Source organism: Denticeps clupeoides, chromosome 2, assembly GCF_900700375.1.
Source record: "Denticeps clupeoides chromosome 2, fDenClu1.1, whole genome shotgun sequence".
In the NCBI taxonomy this organism is placed as follows: Eukaryota; Metazoa; Chordata; class Actinopteri; order Clupeiformes; family Denticipitidae; genus Denticeps; species Denticeps clupeoides.
Genome location: NC_041708.1, coordinates 11,615,325 through 11,634,216, shown reverse-complemented (window position 1 = coordinate 11,634,216; position 18,892 = coordinate 11,615,325). Strand labels below are relative to the sequence as shown.

General features: G+C 39.9%; 2 protein-coding genes across 5 annotated transcripts; one reads left to right on the top strand and one right to left on the bottom strand.

The window, feature by feature from the left end:
- Positions 1-1,689: 1,689 nt before the first annotated feature.
- On the bottom strand, positions 1,690-4,991 carry lyrm1 (LYR motif containing 1). Of its 3 annotated transcripts, XM_028969780.1 has the most exons (6): positions 4,920-4,962; positions 4,687-4,729; positions 2,581-2,743; positions 2,427-2,487; positions 2,298-2,329; positions 1,690-2,216 (listed from the first exon to the last, which is right to left on the bottom strand). In XM_028969780.1, the coding sequence occupies exons 3-6, from the start codon at positions 2,737-2,739 to the stop codon at positions 2,103-2,105; spliced, it is 366 nt and encodes a 121-aa protein (XP_028825613.1). In that variant the 5' UTR covers positions 2,740-2,743; positions 4,687-4,729; positions 4,920-4,962; the 3' UTR covers positions 1,690-2,102. The 3 variants fall into 3 exon arrangements, with proteins under 3 accessions (XP_028825613.1, XP_028825614.1, XP_028825615.1); XM_028969781.1 differs by lacking the exon at positions 4,687-4,729 and having other exon boundaries at positions 4,920-4,991; XM_028969782.1 differs by lacking the exons at positions 4,687-4,729; positions 4,920-4,962 and adding an exon at positions 4,446-4,675.
- A 437-nt stretch (positions 4,992-5,428) lies between these two features.
- On the top strand, positions 5,429-14,385 carry dcun1d3 (defective in cullin neddylation 1 domain containing 3). Of its 2 annotated transcripts, none has more exons than XM_028968119.1 (4): positions 5,429-5,782; positions 7,426-7,490; positions 8,027-8,538; positions 11,885-14,385. In XM_028968119.1, exons 3-4 carry the CDS (start codon positions 8,123-8,125, stop codon positions 12,408-12,410), a joined length of 942 nt encoding a protein of 313 aa, XP_028823952.1. In that variant the 5' UTR covers positions 5,429-5,782; positions 7,426-7,490; positions 8,027-8,122; the 3' UTR covers positions 12,411-14,385. The 2 variants fall into 2 exon arrangements, with proteins under 2 accessions (XP_028823952.1, XP_028823951.1); XM_028968118.1 differs by having other exon boundaries at positions 7,421-7,490.
- Positions 14,386-18,892: the final 4,507 nt, after the last annotated feature.

The following is an 18,892-nucleotide window of genomic DNA, read 5'->3' as shown; positions in this document are numbered from 1 at the left end:
GACAGCCCTTGAAATAAACGTCGTTAGACAAGCAGAGCCACTTTAATTGACAGTTGAAGAACTGATTTCATATTAAATTACCTTTTGTGGTTGCTGCAAATAAAAATGTATTGGTAGTACCACACAGGTTTTCGCAAAAATATTTGGCAGCGTTTGTGAAAGATACATGCCAATAATGTTTTTTCTCTCTGCCTCTTATTCCCTTGCACTTTATTTTTTCTGTGTGGTCAGTCAGGGTCTTACCGGTATGTAATTCTGAGGTCAAAGCCAGTATGCTGTCAAATTGATGCACCTGACATGTAAATACATAAAAGAATAAAACTGATCTTAAAGTGCCTCCCGTTGATCGTTCACTAAGCAACAGTCCATCTGTACATTCTTGAGGTTTTCATATGTTGCCATGTTCTAGCGCCACCTGCTGACTGTCTTCTAAATGTACTTCTCAGCATTACAGATACAGAACTGAGCAAAAATCCTAACTATGAAACTGCAAACTGTACAAATGATAATTAGTAAAGAGTGAAATTAACAATAAATTAATTTGATTTGAGATGGATTAGGGTTAGGGTTGATATCCAGAGAGCTTATAGAAGAACTGAAGGTTGGTTTCACACACACCTCTGTAAACATATTAATGACCATCTCTACGTCTGCAGAAAACAATATATAGTGGCACCTAAAGTTAAATTTGGAGCAAAAACAACACTTTGAATCACCAAAAAAAGACCATATCCACAGTAAAGCATGGTGGAGCAGAATCTTGCTTTGGGGTTAATCTTCTTCCTCTGAAACTAACTCTTTAGTCAAGGTGGACAGAATAATGAAAAGTACCTAATACCAGTCAGTTTTGCCCCCAAATATTTAGATGCCTGCTAGAAAGGATCAAGCTGATAGGATCAAGAGGAATTTACTCTTCAACATGGCAATGTATCCAAATCAACAGAAAGTCTTAACCAGAAGAAAATGAAAGTTTTTTGAATGGACCAGCCTGCTCACAGACCTAAATCCAATAGAAAACACGTGAGGCTAGAAAACCCCTTGCAACCTTACAGAAGACTGAATTAAATCAAAAGGTGCTTTAAATTACTTTAAAAGTGTGCACAAGTATGCAACCAGCTCATTGTACATTTTTCCCCCAAACAAATTGTTTGCTTTTCCACTGAATGGTACAGGTTATAAGTCACATAATAAACATGGTGTGGGCACTTTAAAAATGCACTGTAGGATTGGAGCTCAGATCCAATCTTTTTAATATAGTTTCTGTATACACAATTTGTATTTTCTATACAACAGACATATTATTTAATATTTTGGGTTTTTCAGTTCTTGTATTTCTTAAGGCCATAGTTTGAGGTTGCTAAAGACACTTTATTTCTATTAATAGTTAATGTTGTATGAGGTGAAGTTGCTTCTTTATCTGTACAGAACTTACATTCTAGCTCTGCGTTAGAAAGGACGTGTGTGTGCATGTGTGTCAATGTTTATGTCTGGACTGTGTGAGGGTGCATCTGTCAGTGTGTGACTTTGTGAGACACCCATTTCGCAGTGGACCATCTGAATTTGAATCTGTCCATTTCAGTATGTGTCTGTTTGTAAGTGACTGTGTTTTTGTCAGGAAACAGAGTTGCTGAATTTCAACAGCAACACACCAGATCCCATGTTTTTGATTACATTATATTTGAAACTAAATTCAAAATGTCATCAGTAGTTTATTGATGAATAAAAAAATTGGTAATATTATAATGAAATGTATATAGTTATAATGAGATTAAAGGGTTTCTCAGAGAGGATGAGGCACCACAGAGATTTAGCTTGAAATTAATCATCATTACACTTATACAAAAGCATAATACATTATTATATAAATTAATTATGCATTTGAGTTATTAGGTGTGTGGCTTTCCTAAAAATACTGTGACCACTTTTGTGAAAATTACACTCATAACAAACCAGAATTTGAGGCCTTATTGAACATCTCCCAGGTTAGACCACCAGGAGCCACCCTGCAGAAAAGCCCTGACCCAGGCATGGCCTGGTATGATGAAAAGTAACAGAAGGTTTACAGGTTTCAGTATTTTGTCTCTGGGTTGTTTGCGGGTGTGTCATGTCTCATCATGGGACTGCAAGTACACAGGTTTGGATTGTTTTCTTAGTTTTTCCTGAGCACGAAGTTTTCTGCCTTTTTGTGTGGCCAAGCCCATCGGTGGTAGATGCATCTGAGAGACAAACAGAGGGACAAAGAGAACGTGTCACAATCTGTCCATTCTAAATGAACACGAATAAGCAAATTCACTCACTGGTCTTGGGTATGGATTTCTGTAATGCAGTCCTGTCAAGGAAGATTTTTTTTTCATTTTAGCTACTTTGGTACTTATGAAGTAATATTTTTTCCAACATAACTCATCAATCTCTATTCTTGAACTCACCAATCTCTATTCTTGCATTACATTCATCAATGCATCTTTTGATTGATTCTTTATCTGTCAACTGGATCAAAGACAAAGTCATTTTATTTTATTTTTTTAAAGAAAGTGTTGATGTAAAATATGTGTGTAGCATGACCTGTGACCTGTGCTGTACCTGTTGGTTCTGTCGGAAAAGAGTTCGGGCCTCCTGCACAATGTACCTCCTCTCAGCATCTGCGTCATTCTGTAGCCCAGTCTGCACCTGCCAACCACGTGCAATACGGAAGATCCTCCTGTACAGTCCCAGCACCTCTATGCGTGTGGCTGCTGTCATTGAGCTGACAAATGATATATTTTTTATTAAAAAAATTGAGTTTGGAATAGATTTTTTATTTATTCAGAATTGAAACTAGGGCAAGCTAGTCCAAGTCCTGGAACAGTGGTGTGATTTATTACATTTGGCCAATCCAGAACCTACTAAATTCAAGGGACCCACCAATCAGGTATGAGATATCGGTGACACTGCCAATCTACGAAACCAATCTATTCAGTTAACTTGTAGGATCTTCTATGTTTTTATGCTCTCCTTTATAAATATGTTACATGATAGATAAGAGAACCTGAATAGTGCCAGAAATAAAATCTCATTAGTATTTCACACTTGCTACACCTATATGATCTATGACTACATTTACATTTACGGCATTTGGCAGACGCCCTTATCCAGAGTGACTTACAATGTGCTTTCAAGTTACCATCGATGAAGAGATCAATTCCGGTTCACTAGGACCCCAACTATGAATACATCTTTTTATTCACTCTGTTGTAGATTCTGTACACAAGTTCGACAACAAGAAAGTTACAATTTAATCTAAATATTCTTTAAAGAGGAAGGTCTTGAGCTGTCGTTTGAAGGTGCTCAGTGACTGAGCTGTTCTGACCTCGAGGGGAAGTTCATTCCACCACCGAGGGGCCAAGACGGAGAAGAGTCTAGATGAATGTTTTCCTTTTACCTTTAGCGATGGAGGGACCAGGCGAGCAGTACTGGAGGCACGGAGTATACGAGGTGCAGTGCGAGGTGTAATAAGGGCTGTGAGGTAGGATGGTGCTACGCCATGTTTGGCTTTGTAGGCTAGCATCAGTATTTTGAACATGATGCATGCAGCTACTGGGAGCCAGTGGAGGGAACGTAGCAGAGGGGTGGTGTGGGAGATTAGGTTGAAGATTAGTCGTGCTGTTGCATTTTGTATTAGTTGTAGAGGTCGGATGGTACATAGTGGTAGACCAGCTAGAAGGGAGTTGCAGTAATCCAGTTTTGAGATTACTAAGGACTGAACCAGTATCTTAGGTGGCCTGGGTTGACAGATAAGGGCGAATTCATCTGATATTGACTAAATGGGATAGCTGTAGCTTCATGGGGTGGTCCAGAATAAAAAATATATAAATCATGTCCAGAAGACCCATGCCAAAAAAACTGCAAAAAGTGTGGACAGTTCAGAACAGTGTACAGTAGACATGTCTCTGTATTATTGTCAAGTCCTTAAGTCTGATGTTTCCTAAAACATAGAGACAGAGTAAACCCAGTCTCTTCCCTACAATGAGATAATTTTATTTTTTACTATTTATATGTATATTGACCTTTTTATATTATACAGTCTGCATATTGTCTATCATACTTTCTTTTTCGCTGCTCTTATCCTTGCTGCACTTTCTGCAGTGACAATGTAAATTGCCACTTATGGACTAATAAAGAATCTTAAGGAGATTTGGTTTACATTATGTGTGTGACCTGATGCAATACAAAATAAGCAAAGCTAAAAAAAAAAAATGTTCCTTGAATATAAATGTAACGTAACAAGTTCATTTTCACATATTGACATAATCCCCCTCTCATTGAGCACAATTTGACCACTTTATCCTCTAACACCACTAGGTGGCGGTAACTGTAGTTAAGGATACCAAATAGATCAGTTGCTGAATCTGTTCATAATTGAATAGATTAATCAATTCTCATTTTATAGATAATCAGAAAATACCGACCATAATATAAAAGATGTTCTGATGCTCTTTGAGATGTGTCAGATGTGTTTTTGCATTATATTTCAGATGCCACCCAAAAAGAAATACTGAATTAAAAATACTGAATAAGCAGGATACAGAACACATTTCTATGGTTGCATGACAAAAAATGAGATATAATTTTAAAGACAGGGTGTAGGTAACAAACAGATAACAACACATAACACAAAAAAACAACAAGCCACAACATGAGAATTAGTACCTTTCAGATGTTGATTTACAGGTCTAGACTCAAATATATAGAGCTAGAAAAAAGGTAAACACAAACATGAACATAACTCACCCACAAATGGATGACCTGAGACTTTATTATAACAGGTTACACCAAAGGGGTACCTATAATTATCACTGGACAGAGCTACTCAATATAATAATCTTAGAAGGAAACATAAAGTAACCGTGCTTTATAACAGAGCGATAATTTAATTGACCTACCTAAATGGCTTCGTTATCTTGTGCAAGTAATCGTCGCCTTATTTATGACGTAAACAAACTGCGACTCCGTTTCTTTTATTCTTGGAAAGCATAGTTGCGCACTAAATACGCAGCCACGAATTAAATGAGCCAAAATGGCAACGTATTACGTTAGCTACATTGAAAAACTACAGAGCTGTTTAATTATTTGAGTGTTTAAATCCATTGAATTTCCTCCTAGATATTTCTTGGCGATACGTGCGTCTTTGCTCTCCTATAGTTCATCCAAACGTTTGGGCTTCTGGCCAACCAGGTGGCAGGGGAATTGTTGCCAGATTGCGGGAATTAGAATGTCTTTTTTCTGGACAAAATGTTTATTGATTATCGGGATAGTGGAACTCATTTCTCATTTAACTGTATTTCTGTAACAATGTGTTTATCTGGTAGTCTCGTCAGTTTTGTGCGTTACTTGTCAGTTTATTTTATGAGATGGCACTATCACGGATCTGGCAACATGAGACAGGAGGCGAAGAAGAGCGGAGCCTGTTTTCAGTTGTGCCGTGTAGAGATCGCCGTCCCTCTGCAGGAAATGATGCGGGGAAAATTCCCCTTAATGTCCACTCGGTGACTAAGAGGAGAGGAGGAACACAAAGAGGCTCGGCGGAACGCGGCCCGCGCCTCTCCTCCCGGCAGTCCGGTCGCGACGGGACCAACGTTTCGGGCCGCGCCTCGACTTTGCTCCCATCGTCATCGGCCGAAAGGCGAGGACTTTAGCAGCGCAGGGGCGCTAATGCTGCCCGTTGTGTCGCTGTGTGTGGGGGGAACTCGGCTGGGATGAAGTGATGAGCGCCGATTATTCGGAAACGTACCCGACGCTCTATCAGGTAAAGGGCAATTTAAAAAAACCCGAGCCGACCCGCGATTAGTCGCCCGGTCAACTTTTACTGTCACTTTCTCGGCCGGAACTTTGCGCAGCTGTAGCTGCATGTAGCCAGCTGGCTAGCTTAGCAACGCTAGCAGCACTAAACTGTGAGAATACAGCTCTCGCCTTTTTGTAATTGAGCGTTCGTTGCGGTTTAATGTAATTTGCGTGTGTGTCGTTTCTCCGTGGTCGTTACAGGCGCAGGACGGGGAGAGTCTGAAGTTTTAGTGGCTCTATGAAGTAGCAGCCAGGCTAAGTGAGCTAGCCCTTTAATATTTGGCTTTATTCTCTTAGCGTCAAGCTGTGGTCGTGTCCGGGAAAGCCGGGGGACCGCAGACCCCGTCCGCACTTCCACCACGCACCAGCTTTTTTTAGGGGTGTTGTGACATTTTGTGCCCCCTCATGAAAATCTCCTCCTGACCCCGGTGGCCAGTTTGCCGGGCTAGAGGGGACGGCGTGAATTTTTTCAGGTTCAGTAGAATCCCCCCGGTCCTCTGTGGGTGGGACGGGACCTGGGGAAGGTAACACGGTCTGCCCGGTGCTGCTGATCGGACACCGGACCCGACCGAGATCCGCTTTCTCGGTCACCCAAAAGCTGCTTCCTCGTTCCTTACTGGCTTTCGCTCAGTCACATTAAGTGATAAAAAGGCTTTTTTTTAGCATTTATTTTTTGTCATCCATAAGATGAACTTAATGACCTTGTTTTTATTTTTAAAAAAGTATAAGTATAAAATGATAGTTTTGTCAACTCCTTATCTCCTTATGTGTACCTTATCTCCTCATTCAATGCAGTCAACATTATATTGCATGTAAAAACCAGTGTGGCTCGATATGTGGTTGTTTCAGCTTGTCGTTGTCTTAAAAAAAAAAAAACGGCTGTACACTCATATTTAAATACTTAACATAATTAACATAAGCCTTTGGCCCCAAAATATCAAATTCACATCCATCAACACTGATGGATATGGACCCACTGGAAACACTGGGTGTTGAGGTCCTGTCTCTGCCTGTCCTCCTGCATTCCCCTTCGTTTTCTTTGCTCATAATAGCACGTCTTCAGGCCGACATCAAAAATGTTAGTCATCTCAGTCCCACGGACATTTCCAAATCACACAGTGATTTCACAGTGTTGTACATCTGTATGGATTGATGAACATGTCCCGTCATGTGCAACACTGCGTAACTGATCTGTTTATGACTGTAAATCAGTTTAGCAAAGTCACCATAGGAAGCACTGGGAATTGTGCCCAAAACTATGATCTAAAATTACTGAATGATTAAGTTGTTGTAACTACTTATTATGCATTGTGTGGCTGGTAATAATAATTTTTCCAAAGAGATCCGTAACTAAATATGTTAATAATCGAACAATTTCAATTATAGTGCTATACGGTATAATCTGAAAAGACCAACCATAATGTATAAAAGATGTTCTGATGCTCTTTGAGATGCCTTAAAGCTGCTGTTGTCTGATGTGTTTTTTGCATCATATTTCAGATGCCACCCCCAAAAAAAAAAATGTATTGCAGTGTGTATGACTAGATTGTGTTTTGCCCACTGTAACACTTTGTCTTTCTGTGTGTATGTGTGACAATGTCAGCTCAGCAGATGTCAAGGTCGTGCCCATGCCTCTCTCAGATGACACCACTGCCCGTCATTCTGTTACCACGGTGAGTGTCCAGTGCCCAGGGCACTTCCGTGGTTTGACGCTTTAAAGGATTTGAACTTCCTGTAACATGGACCCTGCTTGTCTGGCATGTCTCTCTTTGGCCTTTCTAGATTGCCTGTATAATGCCCAACAATCTATTTTTGCTGTTCCAGACAGATTGGCGAAATGTTGATAACAGCGCTATCCAATTTCTTAGAAACATTTCCTGGAATTCCCTGAAGCTGGAGTTTTACATTCTCAAGAATGGATTCTTTTAGTAGAAATGGACCTTTATGACAATCCTTGGGCACTTTATTTGGTACACCCACATTCAGATGAAAGGTTTCACTTTGTAGTCACATTTGAGCAATGGATACAGATATTTACTAGCCTCAACTGCTGGTCAGGTCCACAGCTTTTATATATATATATTAATCACACTGCTTTCTTTCTCTCCTCATCACTGACAGTCATATTGACCTTGAAAAGTGAAACTGTTCCATCTTGCATTGTAAGACTGTAAGACTGTAACTGACTGTGGTCCTCTGGAATTCTCAGGGCCTGAGGGCATGTTGAGGAGTATTGGGACGCCAGCTCAGCGGGGTGCAGAAGGAGCCTGACGAGAGGAGGGAGAGAACACCACCGCAGGTCAACATGGGTCAGTGTGTCACCAAATGCAAGAACCCCACGTCCTCTCTGGGCAGCAAGAGTGGAGACAAGGAGGCCGGCAAGTCCCATAGCAAAAAAGGAGGTGGGGGTCACAAGGAGGAGGCGTGTCCCAAGAGCCCGGTAGACCTTGTTTACAATGGCACAAAAACCCCTGAGGTTTCGGTGGAAACCACCACAGCTCCGCCACTGCAGCTAGGAGAAAAAGAGGACCTCGAAAGGGACGGGCTGTCTCTTCGGGGGATCGAGGACATGTTTCAGCTGTACAAGGACAAGCAGGAGGACGCCATCCTGGAAGAAGGGATGGAACGTTTCTGCGAGGACCTGCGTGTCGACCCCGCCGAGTTTAAAGTTCTCGTTTTGGCATGGAAGTTTCAGGCAGCAACCATGTGCAAGTTTACAAGGTAAGAAAATTTGAACGGGTCAAGAGACCCTGAGAATCCTGTTAATAACCGCTTCTGCGGTGTAGCACAGTCACTGTGGATTTGACAAAAGTACTGACAGTGGATGATAGTCAACAATTCATATTAGAAATCTAATATGGCTGGTCATAATTGCCATGCTTGGAGGAATAGTATGGGGGTTACAGGTACGCTACTCCTCAGGACATACTGCTAGTAACCAGGGTCTGAAAAGGGTGGTCTGTCCTGTATCATAATAGCACTTTGTACCTCGAGGGTCTGCAGTCAGTCCTGCATGAAAGGAAGGTTCCTGCTCATTTTTAATCTGAATAAAATTAGAATTCCACGTTAATTTATCCTTAAAGTGTATATTGTTGTTGTTTATTATGGTTTTCACCAGTTCTTTCACTTCCATCACTCGTGCTCTCTTCATATATAAAAATATTTTTGAACCACAGGGAGATGCACATGCAGCATTAAACTCCTGCACTGTATGTCTCCATCTTTAAATCTTTATTTTGCATGAATTTCAAAGGTTAAACAATCCTTTTTAATGTTAAATATTTATTTAACACCTTCAAATGAAACCACTTATTTGATGGAGCGTGCTTTACACTTTGTACGTTTTAATCGATGCATGGGGAAGGGGATTTAATTGCTTACTCATTAGCATCTTGTGTACAGTTCACAACCTTCAGGGCTTAATCATTAAACGTACCCCAATGTAATTTAAAACTGTAAGCCATTTTGGAAAATTACTCTGAAATGGCTAACAAAATGAAACAACAGTGAGGTCCATCAGTTGAAAAAGTGACGTTGTTGCATGTTTCATTGTGTCATTGTACGAGTCATTACTTGAGAATGTAGGAAGGGCATCCTGCACCTTCGAGCCAAGCCAGGTCTTTATAAGCGGCTAGCGTCACTAGCTGTTGGGAAATTAGATCCGAAGTCATGTAGGATGTAGAGGTATAGATATCAGACAATAGCTGAAGACAAGTTCTTCCTGTCGTCAAATGACACAAGTAATTTCTTACGCAATCAAATTTTTTTATAATTTTTTTTTTAATAACATCATGCCACTTTTTCCCATCACTATGGAAGAAGATTATGATATTTGTGCCATATGAATTGCCACTCTGATGGGTTTTCGACTGTAGTGATTTAAAGGAAGATTTCTGAAACATCAACATGCTTGAAAAGGGGTGTGTCCCAGGTTGTGTTTAGGAACATGACTGGTCATGTTCCTGTATGGATAAAAAAAGGAACCATTGAGTAAAATCAGTTCAGGTGCCTGCCCATGTAAAGGCTTTAGCGAAATCTCAGGGTAATTAAGTTTTGGTGGCATGCAAGAGAGAGGCGTGACAGTAGGCTGTTGTTGCAGGCTGAATCATTCTGCTCCCTCCTGATCCCTCGAAATGTATTGATTGTTTTGGTACTCTGAGTATGACACTGGAGGTCCACTTTATCATTTTTTTTTTTATTAGTATTGGCAAGCAGTCCATACCTGACGAAGAAGGTTGGACGCAATGCGATAATTTGCCAGATTGCTAATTGAATGGCTGGGGTGTATGCTGGTTAACTGGTTAATTTTAGCGTCCTTGTTTTCCCAGTGCAACGCTGATACATTCACTCGCAGCGTGAATATGTGCAGATATCTGTGACTAAATGTGCGTTTGTGTTAGTGCATGTCTACGTACGTACCTTGTTTCAGGGAATGCACACGGGCTGGGTGGTGATATGGTATGAATCATGATATGGCCTAATCACTAGTTAAAGAGCCTGATGAGCCGCAATCCTTCTGGATTGTTTAAACATGCACCTTTAAGTCACATGTGCAAACATCATTTAAAGGTCATTTTTCTTGCTTGCTTTATCTGTTTATGAAAATCCTTAATTTTTTTTCATATTGTGAAATATGCATTGAATGTGTAATAATTGAGGTAAATGTTGAGAGCTGTGGTTTTCATGCCCTTGTAGCTCTTCTGTGGAATGGAATCAGCTCTGTTAAAAAGCAGTCCTCCAGGCACCACAATCCTCTCATAGTTCTGTGAACTTTCCAGAAACGCGCCCATGCAGAGGACTGCGTGTTTCAGCGTGACGTTAATTGTGGCTCAAACGTCACATGGCTATCTGAGTCATGAACCCTGTCAACTAAGTTTACACCCTGGGATGGATTGCAAACCAGTCTTCAATGGGATGGTCTTATGTGGGAAATCAGTCATTATCCTCAAAAGCTGATACTTTTTTTGGGGGGATTCTAAGAATATTAGAAATGGCTCAGTGGCTAGTATGCATTTTATTTTGCCCGATGATAGGCTGATAGCCTGAGACAAATGGCTTGTTTGGGGCATACACCTTTTAGATAGGGATGCACCAATACACACATTTTCTACTGAAGGCTCACATGTCACTATTCATACCTGAACAAATTCCCTGATACCTAAAACTGTTAATGTGTGCACTTCTATACGTGAAGCACAAAGCTGATTCAGCATTAATGCTCTCCCAGAAATTGTCCACCCCCACCCCCCTGTATATTGATGCTGACTAGTTATTTACAGTATCCTGGAAATGTGCAGTGTGACTGCGGATGTGAGATGTCTGTGAATGAAAATGTTAGTTATATGAATTTTAGATAATCTTTATATAAGTTATATATACCTGGAATCATGTATGTTGCCGTATTGTTCCACATTTTCTCAACCAATACCAGAATGCATCACCTTTTTGGTTTTGCTTTGAAGGCATGGTGAACGGTTTAAAATGCTGCCCTGTTTGTGAGAGAGGATCATTTACCGATGGCATGATAAAGCTGTCATAGATAATAATACACTAACTACAGTTTTCAGTCTATAGGATGTATAATGCAGACTTGTTGTTTTTATGTTTAATTATGAAAACACAACCGTGCTAAATTATTCAAAAAGTCATCATCTTCATAATAACACTCTTTATGGCAAAAGTTTTATACCAGATGTCCATCCTGGCGCGACCCTCCCCATTTAACCGGGATTGGGATCGACTGTCACCTGCATCCCCATTGACTGGGTTGTTCCACAGAAGTACTAAAGTTTGTAAAGTTTGTTTGTTAGCTTCAACGTATTTGCTTGTACCACCATTGTTGATTTGTTATTTTTTGTTAGTTGGTTCTCAAACTCCAGCTCTTGGAATGGCCCATCAAGAGAGTCTGGGATGATTCTTATCCTTCACAGCAGTCTGTCCAAACGCTGCGTAGTTACAATTCTCAACAATGTAAATTTCTCACTTGTTGTGTGTAATGACTGCTGTATTGTTGGCAGATGAGTCAATAATAAATGGTGTTGATTTTACGATCCACCTCTGTCTACAGGAAGGAGTTTGTGGATGGTTGCCGTGCGATCCAGGCGGACAGCATTGATGGGATCTGCTCTCGGTTTCCTGTCCTGCTGGAGGAAGCGCGTGGGGAGGAGAGCTTTAAAGACCTGTACCGCTTCACCTTTCAATTCGGACTGGATGTGGAGGAGGGCCAGCGGTCGCTGCAGCGCGCCATCGCCGTCGCGCTGTGGCGCCTCGTCTTCACGCAGGACATGCCCCCAGTACTGGAACGCTGGCTTGATTTCCTGACTGAGAACCCGTGTGGTGTGCGGGGCATATCGCGCGACACGTGGAACATGTTCCTGAACTTCACTCAGAGCATCGGGCCCGACCTTAGCAACTACAGCGAGGACGAGGCCTGGCCCAGCCTTTTCGACTCCTTTGTGGAGTGGGAAATGGAGAGGAGGCGGAGGGAACAGGAGCAGAGCAGGGGAGGAGGGCTGGACGAAGGGGAATCACTGCCTCCTCCAGTGACGGACAGTTCAGAGGGAGGAGGAGCACACGGCTGGACCGCTCACTAACTGAACGAAGGGGGTGATGGCAAATAAACCAATACGATGGGTGGATAAGAGTATTATTGATTCCTTACCCATCTATACTTCATGATTATTATCATTTTTTGTCGCAACCCTAGTCTGTATTCTATGTGTATTTTTATGAAAAGGGCTCTGTAATGCAATTGTGTTTTTAAGCACTTCTATTTAAGTTATTGTTTTATTTTGTATGTTTTCAGGGGGTGATTTTTTTTTTTTTTTTTTTTTGCGCCCCACAATTTCAGAAATCCTAGTGAAGCCCTGGCACTGGGTAGAGGGGGATGAATTATGATTGTGTTGCAGTCCACTATTCCCAGTATGTTCTTCAGTCTATTTCAGAGTCAACATAGGCGGGAGGCTCTGTTTGACATTAGGACAAGAATTCATTTTGACTAGCATGACTTTTTATTTGCACCTGCACCTTGTGGATTTTTAAACTCTCGAGCCAGTCACAACCTAACCAGCTGACCTTTTGACCTTAACAAATACAGTGGGAGGGAAAGAGGAGTGTGAATTTTTGAACATTCAGGGTGAGATTAAAACTGAGGCAGCGTCTACAGCCTTAACTGAGAAGCCATACTGTTTGATGCAAACACTGGGGCTTCCGCTCATCAATTTTTAAAGTTCTCCACCACCCTTGAGTTCAGCAGATGCTAGTACCCTGTTTTAAATCCAACCCTTATGACCTCTCATCTTATACTAGAGGGCTTGCTGTGGAGTTTGGGCGATCTGTGGTTTAAATTATTGCATATAGCTGTTAGTTGTGTATCAGAGCATGAACTGTGGACAAGAGTTTGAATCAGGCCGGTATTACAGTATTCATGATATTCAAATTGGAGACTGAATGATCATGAGGAAAATGATACTTTTAGCACACAGCCCTACTTGCAGAAATATTAATGACATAATAGCCTCCTGAACATTACAGTTGTTCTCAGAAGGAGCTTTTTTTTTTTTTTCCTCTTGCTTTTACGGACTGTCAAATTTATACACGAATACATTGTTAGCTATACATTAAACTGATCATAATGTAGGAATATAAGGTTAATAGAAGGATAATCATACCCATAAGAAATTGCATTTTAATCATGCATTGCTATACAGACAGTTCTTTTTGGACTTAAATTTTGGCATGCAAAAATGCTTACAAAAGCTGCCTTTAGGAGTTTTAATGTTCACCAAGACAACTGCACAATACAAGTTATTTATTGATTTTTTTTTTTTTTTTTTACAATATAAGCAAATCCAGTCGGTTTTTTTTCCCCCCCAAACCTTCCAACTGGAGCATCAGTGATCACTTTTCTAGGAAACCTTCCCAATAAAGTGTAATATCATGTGAATGTGGCATTAAGAATTTATCTAGATCAGGACTTCCGTTACTTTTTTTTTAATTATGGTCTGTTTTTTTTTTATCCCATAAATTTATCAAAATTTTCATTTTATTTTAAAAAGGGAAATGGCTGCCTCAGTAACTTTGACAGTTGGTAGGCATGTGGAATGCAGTAACGATGGTGCTGAAAGGATTTATGTGCTCATGTGATGTTGGACTTATCTGAACACATATGTTAATCTCACTTCTACTGGGGCTTTCTTTGCCTCTCCACCCCCATTTATATCTCATTTATCCCTTTCACTACTCTCTTCTGCCCTCGGCCTCTTTCTTCTTGATCTCTGGAGTTGGCACTGTGTCCCTCACAACTGTAAAGGGGTATGCTGCCCCTCCCATTTCATTTGAGTCCTCAGACTACTCTTTTGGCAGTAACTCGGAAGACCACAGTAACCAGATTTGTGTGTGATTTGGTTGATTGGGGGGGGGGTGTACTTTGATATGACCAGGTTTTAATTATTTTTTCAGTTTACATTCGCAATGGTTTCATTTCACTTTCCTTTAACTGGTTTTTATATGAAATGCAACAGTTTATTACAAATAAAATTGTGTTCAGCATTGGACGGTGGACCAAAACACTTGTTCTTGTTTTCTTATCCAGCAGTGACAACTAGTGGTTTAAGTTGATACTGCAAAGATATCCAAAGATTTCACCTCACAGGCATATTATAGATATTTCAGTTTAATAACGGCAACAATTAAGCTATATTTATGTATTTTTAGTACACAATGTGTTTCTGCTTAAACCTTAATGTGTGTGCTTCACTTCCCTCATATTTTATTCAGTTATGAAAGTGTGAGTTATATAAAAAATGTTCTGTTCTTGGTATATATAATACTTACTATGGTAATGTTTTATATTAATACTTGTTTAATACTTTAAACAACTAACTTTAATTATTTGCACAATTTTATGCACCATGTAGTCACCATGTAACTGCTAAACCTACAAAGCTAAATCATAAATATATTTCAACTAGAGATCATTTATCACTTTCTTTTATGGAAGCCCGTTTCAGCTACGTGAAAGAAAGAAGTTTCTGACTCTTTCTTGCAATTCTGACATTATTCATCACAATTCGGACGTTATTTCTGAAAACTCTGACAATTATTTTTTCTCTCGCAATTCTGTTATTCCTGGAATATCAATTACCTGGGTCTATACCTTCTACTGTCATATTAAGCATAAGAAGATGTATGTTTTGTTTGTTTTTTTGCTGTAGCTTCACAACAAAGAAATTTAGTCCATGATTGAGAATGTCCGTGGTATTAGGTAACATAATTCTGGAACAGATGTCTTACAGTACACATTTGTGGAGGAGAAAAACCAAACCAGTGAAACTTAAGTTGCCAGCTCTATTGAAAGTCAGCTTTCAACATCAGGTCAACTGCATGGATGTAGGTGGATGGATCAAAAATGTTTCCTTCATGGGATAAAAACTATCAGGGAGACGTCCAAAAATTTCTGCACTTGTCTGAAGGTGAGAGAGCGGCACAGGGAAGTGCTCTTTCTGGTCCAAGTACAGGTGAGCAGTGTAATGAGCAGAGGTGGCTTACACTAAGTTTAGTTTTGGCTAGAACTGTTTGACAAGGATGGGCACTTCACTGGCACCTTTCTGGACAACTCAGTGATTCAGTTTTGCTTCATGAATATGATCCAGGTATGTATCATCACTTGTAACCACTGATCTCATAATTTGAGCTCTGGTCTATAGGCCTAGAGCAGATGTGCCCAGTGTTACTGAGAATTAATATGCAGGCTGAAACTAGAATACTAGAAATTTGCAATAGCAAAGGCGGAGCCTGACTAGACCTGCTGGACCTGGAAAAATCACAAAATACGACACATCACAATCATTGTTATCCAAATGGCTGGCCTTCTCTCATGTATGGACTACCAAATTTGTATGGGACAGCAGATTATCTGCACACAGTGGATCAGGATTCAATTGAGATCTAGAAGAATGTTCTTTCAAAGACTTTCCATGTGACAAGGACATTTATGTATCAGAAAACGATTTTGGACGTTATTGATGTATGCCAATGTAGATCTGTAGTTCCAACTTTGAAAAATTGTTGTGGATTTGTGTGATTAATACACTGTCTATGTATAATAAATTAACTTGCTGTTTAAGTCAGATGATTAGTTTAGAAAATTAGTTGTAACCTGTTCAATTCAGGCATACCAATAGTTCCATCAGTAGAAACTGAATTTGAAATATATTTTGATCTGAATTGTTCAAACTGTACCTGAATGTATGAATTCCATTGAAATTGAAACTGCATTTTACATCCCTAAAAATTCACTTCTCCAAAGTAAATTTTTTGGTTTTTTGCAACACACACAACTGAGAAAAAGCAATGGAGCCCAGATTCCCAACCAAGCTCGTATCTACATTTACGACAGCTCTGCAGGTTGCAGTAAAGTGGAACGTCCTATTGCAGAAGCAACTGCAACAACTGGTGATCTGCACTGGATTACCGTCAGATGAAACTAAACAAAGAAATTGACAATTTGAGCCTGTAAGGAATCCAATATTTTGTACTGGGGAACTTTAGTGATCTTTTCCTTTTCCTTGCTGTAGGCTGCATGTTTTCATGCATTGCTTCCTGCTGTTGTTGTTATTAGAATTTGTTCCAAGTTGTCTTCATTTGGCATTCCTCTGCAGTTGTAGTGGTCCAGTAGACCAGTAGTGAACCAGTAGTTCTTCCTGGTCCAAGCTTTGAAGCATTTCAATACTATAGAAAGTTATCAGTCACATCGCTTTTTATGTATCCCAGGGCTGATTGTTCTAAGATAACTGGATTTTTTTCTTTTTTCTTTATACCAGCCAAAATAAATGTTCAAGCTCATAGAATCCATGCCAGAATTCAGAAAGGCAATCTCTAAGCACCCCTCCTTCATCCTGTCCCATGGATTTATTTGAATTTCTGTCTGTTCAAGAGCCATATTTTTTTCACTCAAATGAGCAATTAGCTCAGAGAGTATGTGGCTGGATGACGTGGATTTTTCTGGCATCATAGGCATCTTCCAGGCTTTGTTACCTCCAATATATATTTAACAGTATTGCTCTCTTTAAGTATATACTCACACAGATGTGGCATCTGTAGGAGAAAAGAGTACGTTGGCATAGTTTGCAAAATCAGGGTTATTTCTCGTGCTTCCAACTGATATCACATATACAGCATCTGTTTCTGTTTCTTGTGATCCTGTCTATGTTTGATAAGCTTCAGAATCACCTTGCAGGGTTATCTGCAGATAACACACACATGTGTGTGCTCCATGCTGTTTAGCTCCTCCTGTGTCTCCACACAACTGCTGACCCCCAAGTAGAACCACAGGATTGTTAACCAGATCTTCCATTTGGGAAATTAAATGTATTGCCTATTATCTCCTTCCTTTTCCAGTCAATAGTGTTCCTCCGCCTTGTGTCTCCTCATCCTACATCAACAATCCCATGACCACCTTTCTTGTTGCCTGTTGCGCCTTCCTTCACTCCTCAAGGAGAGACGTACTTTCATGACAACACTCAACTGACCTTGGCTCATCTTCTTGCCTCCTGCAGTATCCCACCACAGTCAACTGGCCTTCAGACAGATGAAAGTAGTTCCTCAGCTGCTCACATGTCATTAAGTGCAAGACAGTGATATCAACCTACAAAAAAATAACCATTTATATTCAATAAAAAATATCTTCTGTATCACAATCTTAAATTATAATATTATATTGCATTTCTCTTGACTAAATTGAACATACACATTTAGTAACTGGGTGAACTAAAAACTTAACAGAAGTCATTACATTTGGAATACACATGGAATATGATTAAGCTATTATAAAGCTTTTATATAAAAAGCCATTCTTTATACATGTTTAAAGGAACGGTCCTGGTGTATATCTGTTATATCACGTGTATAAGTGTTATATTTGGCAGTGGTTTGTCAATGTTATTAAATATCACAGAGGTTAACTGATTAATTATTTATTTGGTTCTATATTTAGCTGAGGAGTGAAATCCTTAATATTTTAGTTTGTCAACCCCCCCCCCCAGAGAATTAATATGAGTCAGTAGGTACTTGGAAATGCAATGATGTATGTATAGGTGTATAGGTGTAGATTACTACCTCACCACTATGAAACATGGCTAGCAGAATACAATGCAGATATTTAAACTTGCAAAGATTATATACTGCTATATACTGGTAGCCATGTACCAATATACAGACATCCCAAGTCTCCTGAATATTGAAGCTCTGATGCTACAGAAAGAAAAAGAGAGCATGCAGGCGAGACAGAAATGTGTACATTGTGCACTTAAGAGCAGCTCAAACATGGCGGGGTAGAGAGAATGATAGAAAGAATGAGATAGAGAGAATGTGTGTGTATGTGAGAATTTATGTCTTTGGATCACTGTGTGTCACACCTTTTTCTGTAGTCTGTTCTAGACAAAGACCACCCTGATTGGCTTACTTAGGAAAATAAGTCAATCAGATTTCAATGCGGCAGGCTTTTATTTAACTTTTTGGAGACCTAAGCTATGATAACAGTTATAGATTCAGGCGAGCATCATGGCCAAAAAAATGCATTTCACCTCATGGGGTGGGGGGTGACATCCCTGAAATGAGCCCTTGCAGGTTGGGATGTCTGTATAACTATGACACTCATTTTATGAAATACAAAATACAAACGTGTTGATACAATCTTGGAAGGTGTTGCTTCCCTGCTCATACGGAACCATTAATGCGGGAGTGTTGGCTGTTGGTTGATCTATAAATGAATGAATCGGAATTATGTGAAATAAAACTGGAATCAGAAAGAAAGTTGCAATAAATAAAGTCAGAATTACAAATATCTGAACATTTAAAAAATTCCACCTCCAAGAACAGTGAATTTAAATTCCAAATATTGATGACAATTTTGAAAGCATGAACATGAAAGAATCTCATGAGCATCTAGCAATGGTTAAAAACAAGCCTCAAGTAGTGTAAATCGAGCTAGCCTGGCAACCAACACGCACAAGAATGGGCGTGACCTCAACAGAAACTCGTGCATTCATTGGTCAGCTCTTCGCCGAGGCAACGG

Bases quoted from the DNA above. Each gene is read 5' to 3' on its own strand.
- lyrm1 (XM_028969781.1), bottom strand. From the start codon at position 2,739: ATGACAGCAGCCACACGCATAGAGGTGCTGGGACTGTACAGGAGGATC. The intron at 2,330-2,426 runs GTGAGTTCAAGA...CTTCCTTGACAG, and splicing joins TAATGCAAGAATAGAGATTG to GACTGCATTACAGAAATCCA. The intron at 2,217-2,297 runs GTGAGTGAATTT...TTTGTCTCTCAG, and splicing joins GAAATCCATACCCAAGACCA to ATGCATCTACCACCGATGGG.
- dcun1d3 (XM_028968119.1), top strand. From the start codon at position 8,123: ATGGGTCAGTGTGTCACCAAATGCAAGAACCCCACGTCCTCTCTGGGC. The intron at 8,539-11,884 runs GTAAGAAAATTT...CTCTGTCTACAG, and splicing joins ACCATGTGCAAGTTTACAAG to GAAGGAGTTTGTGGATGGTT.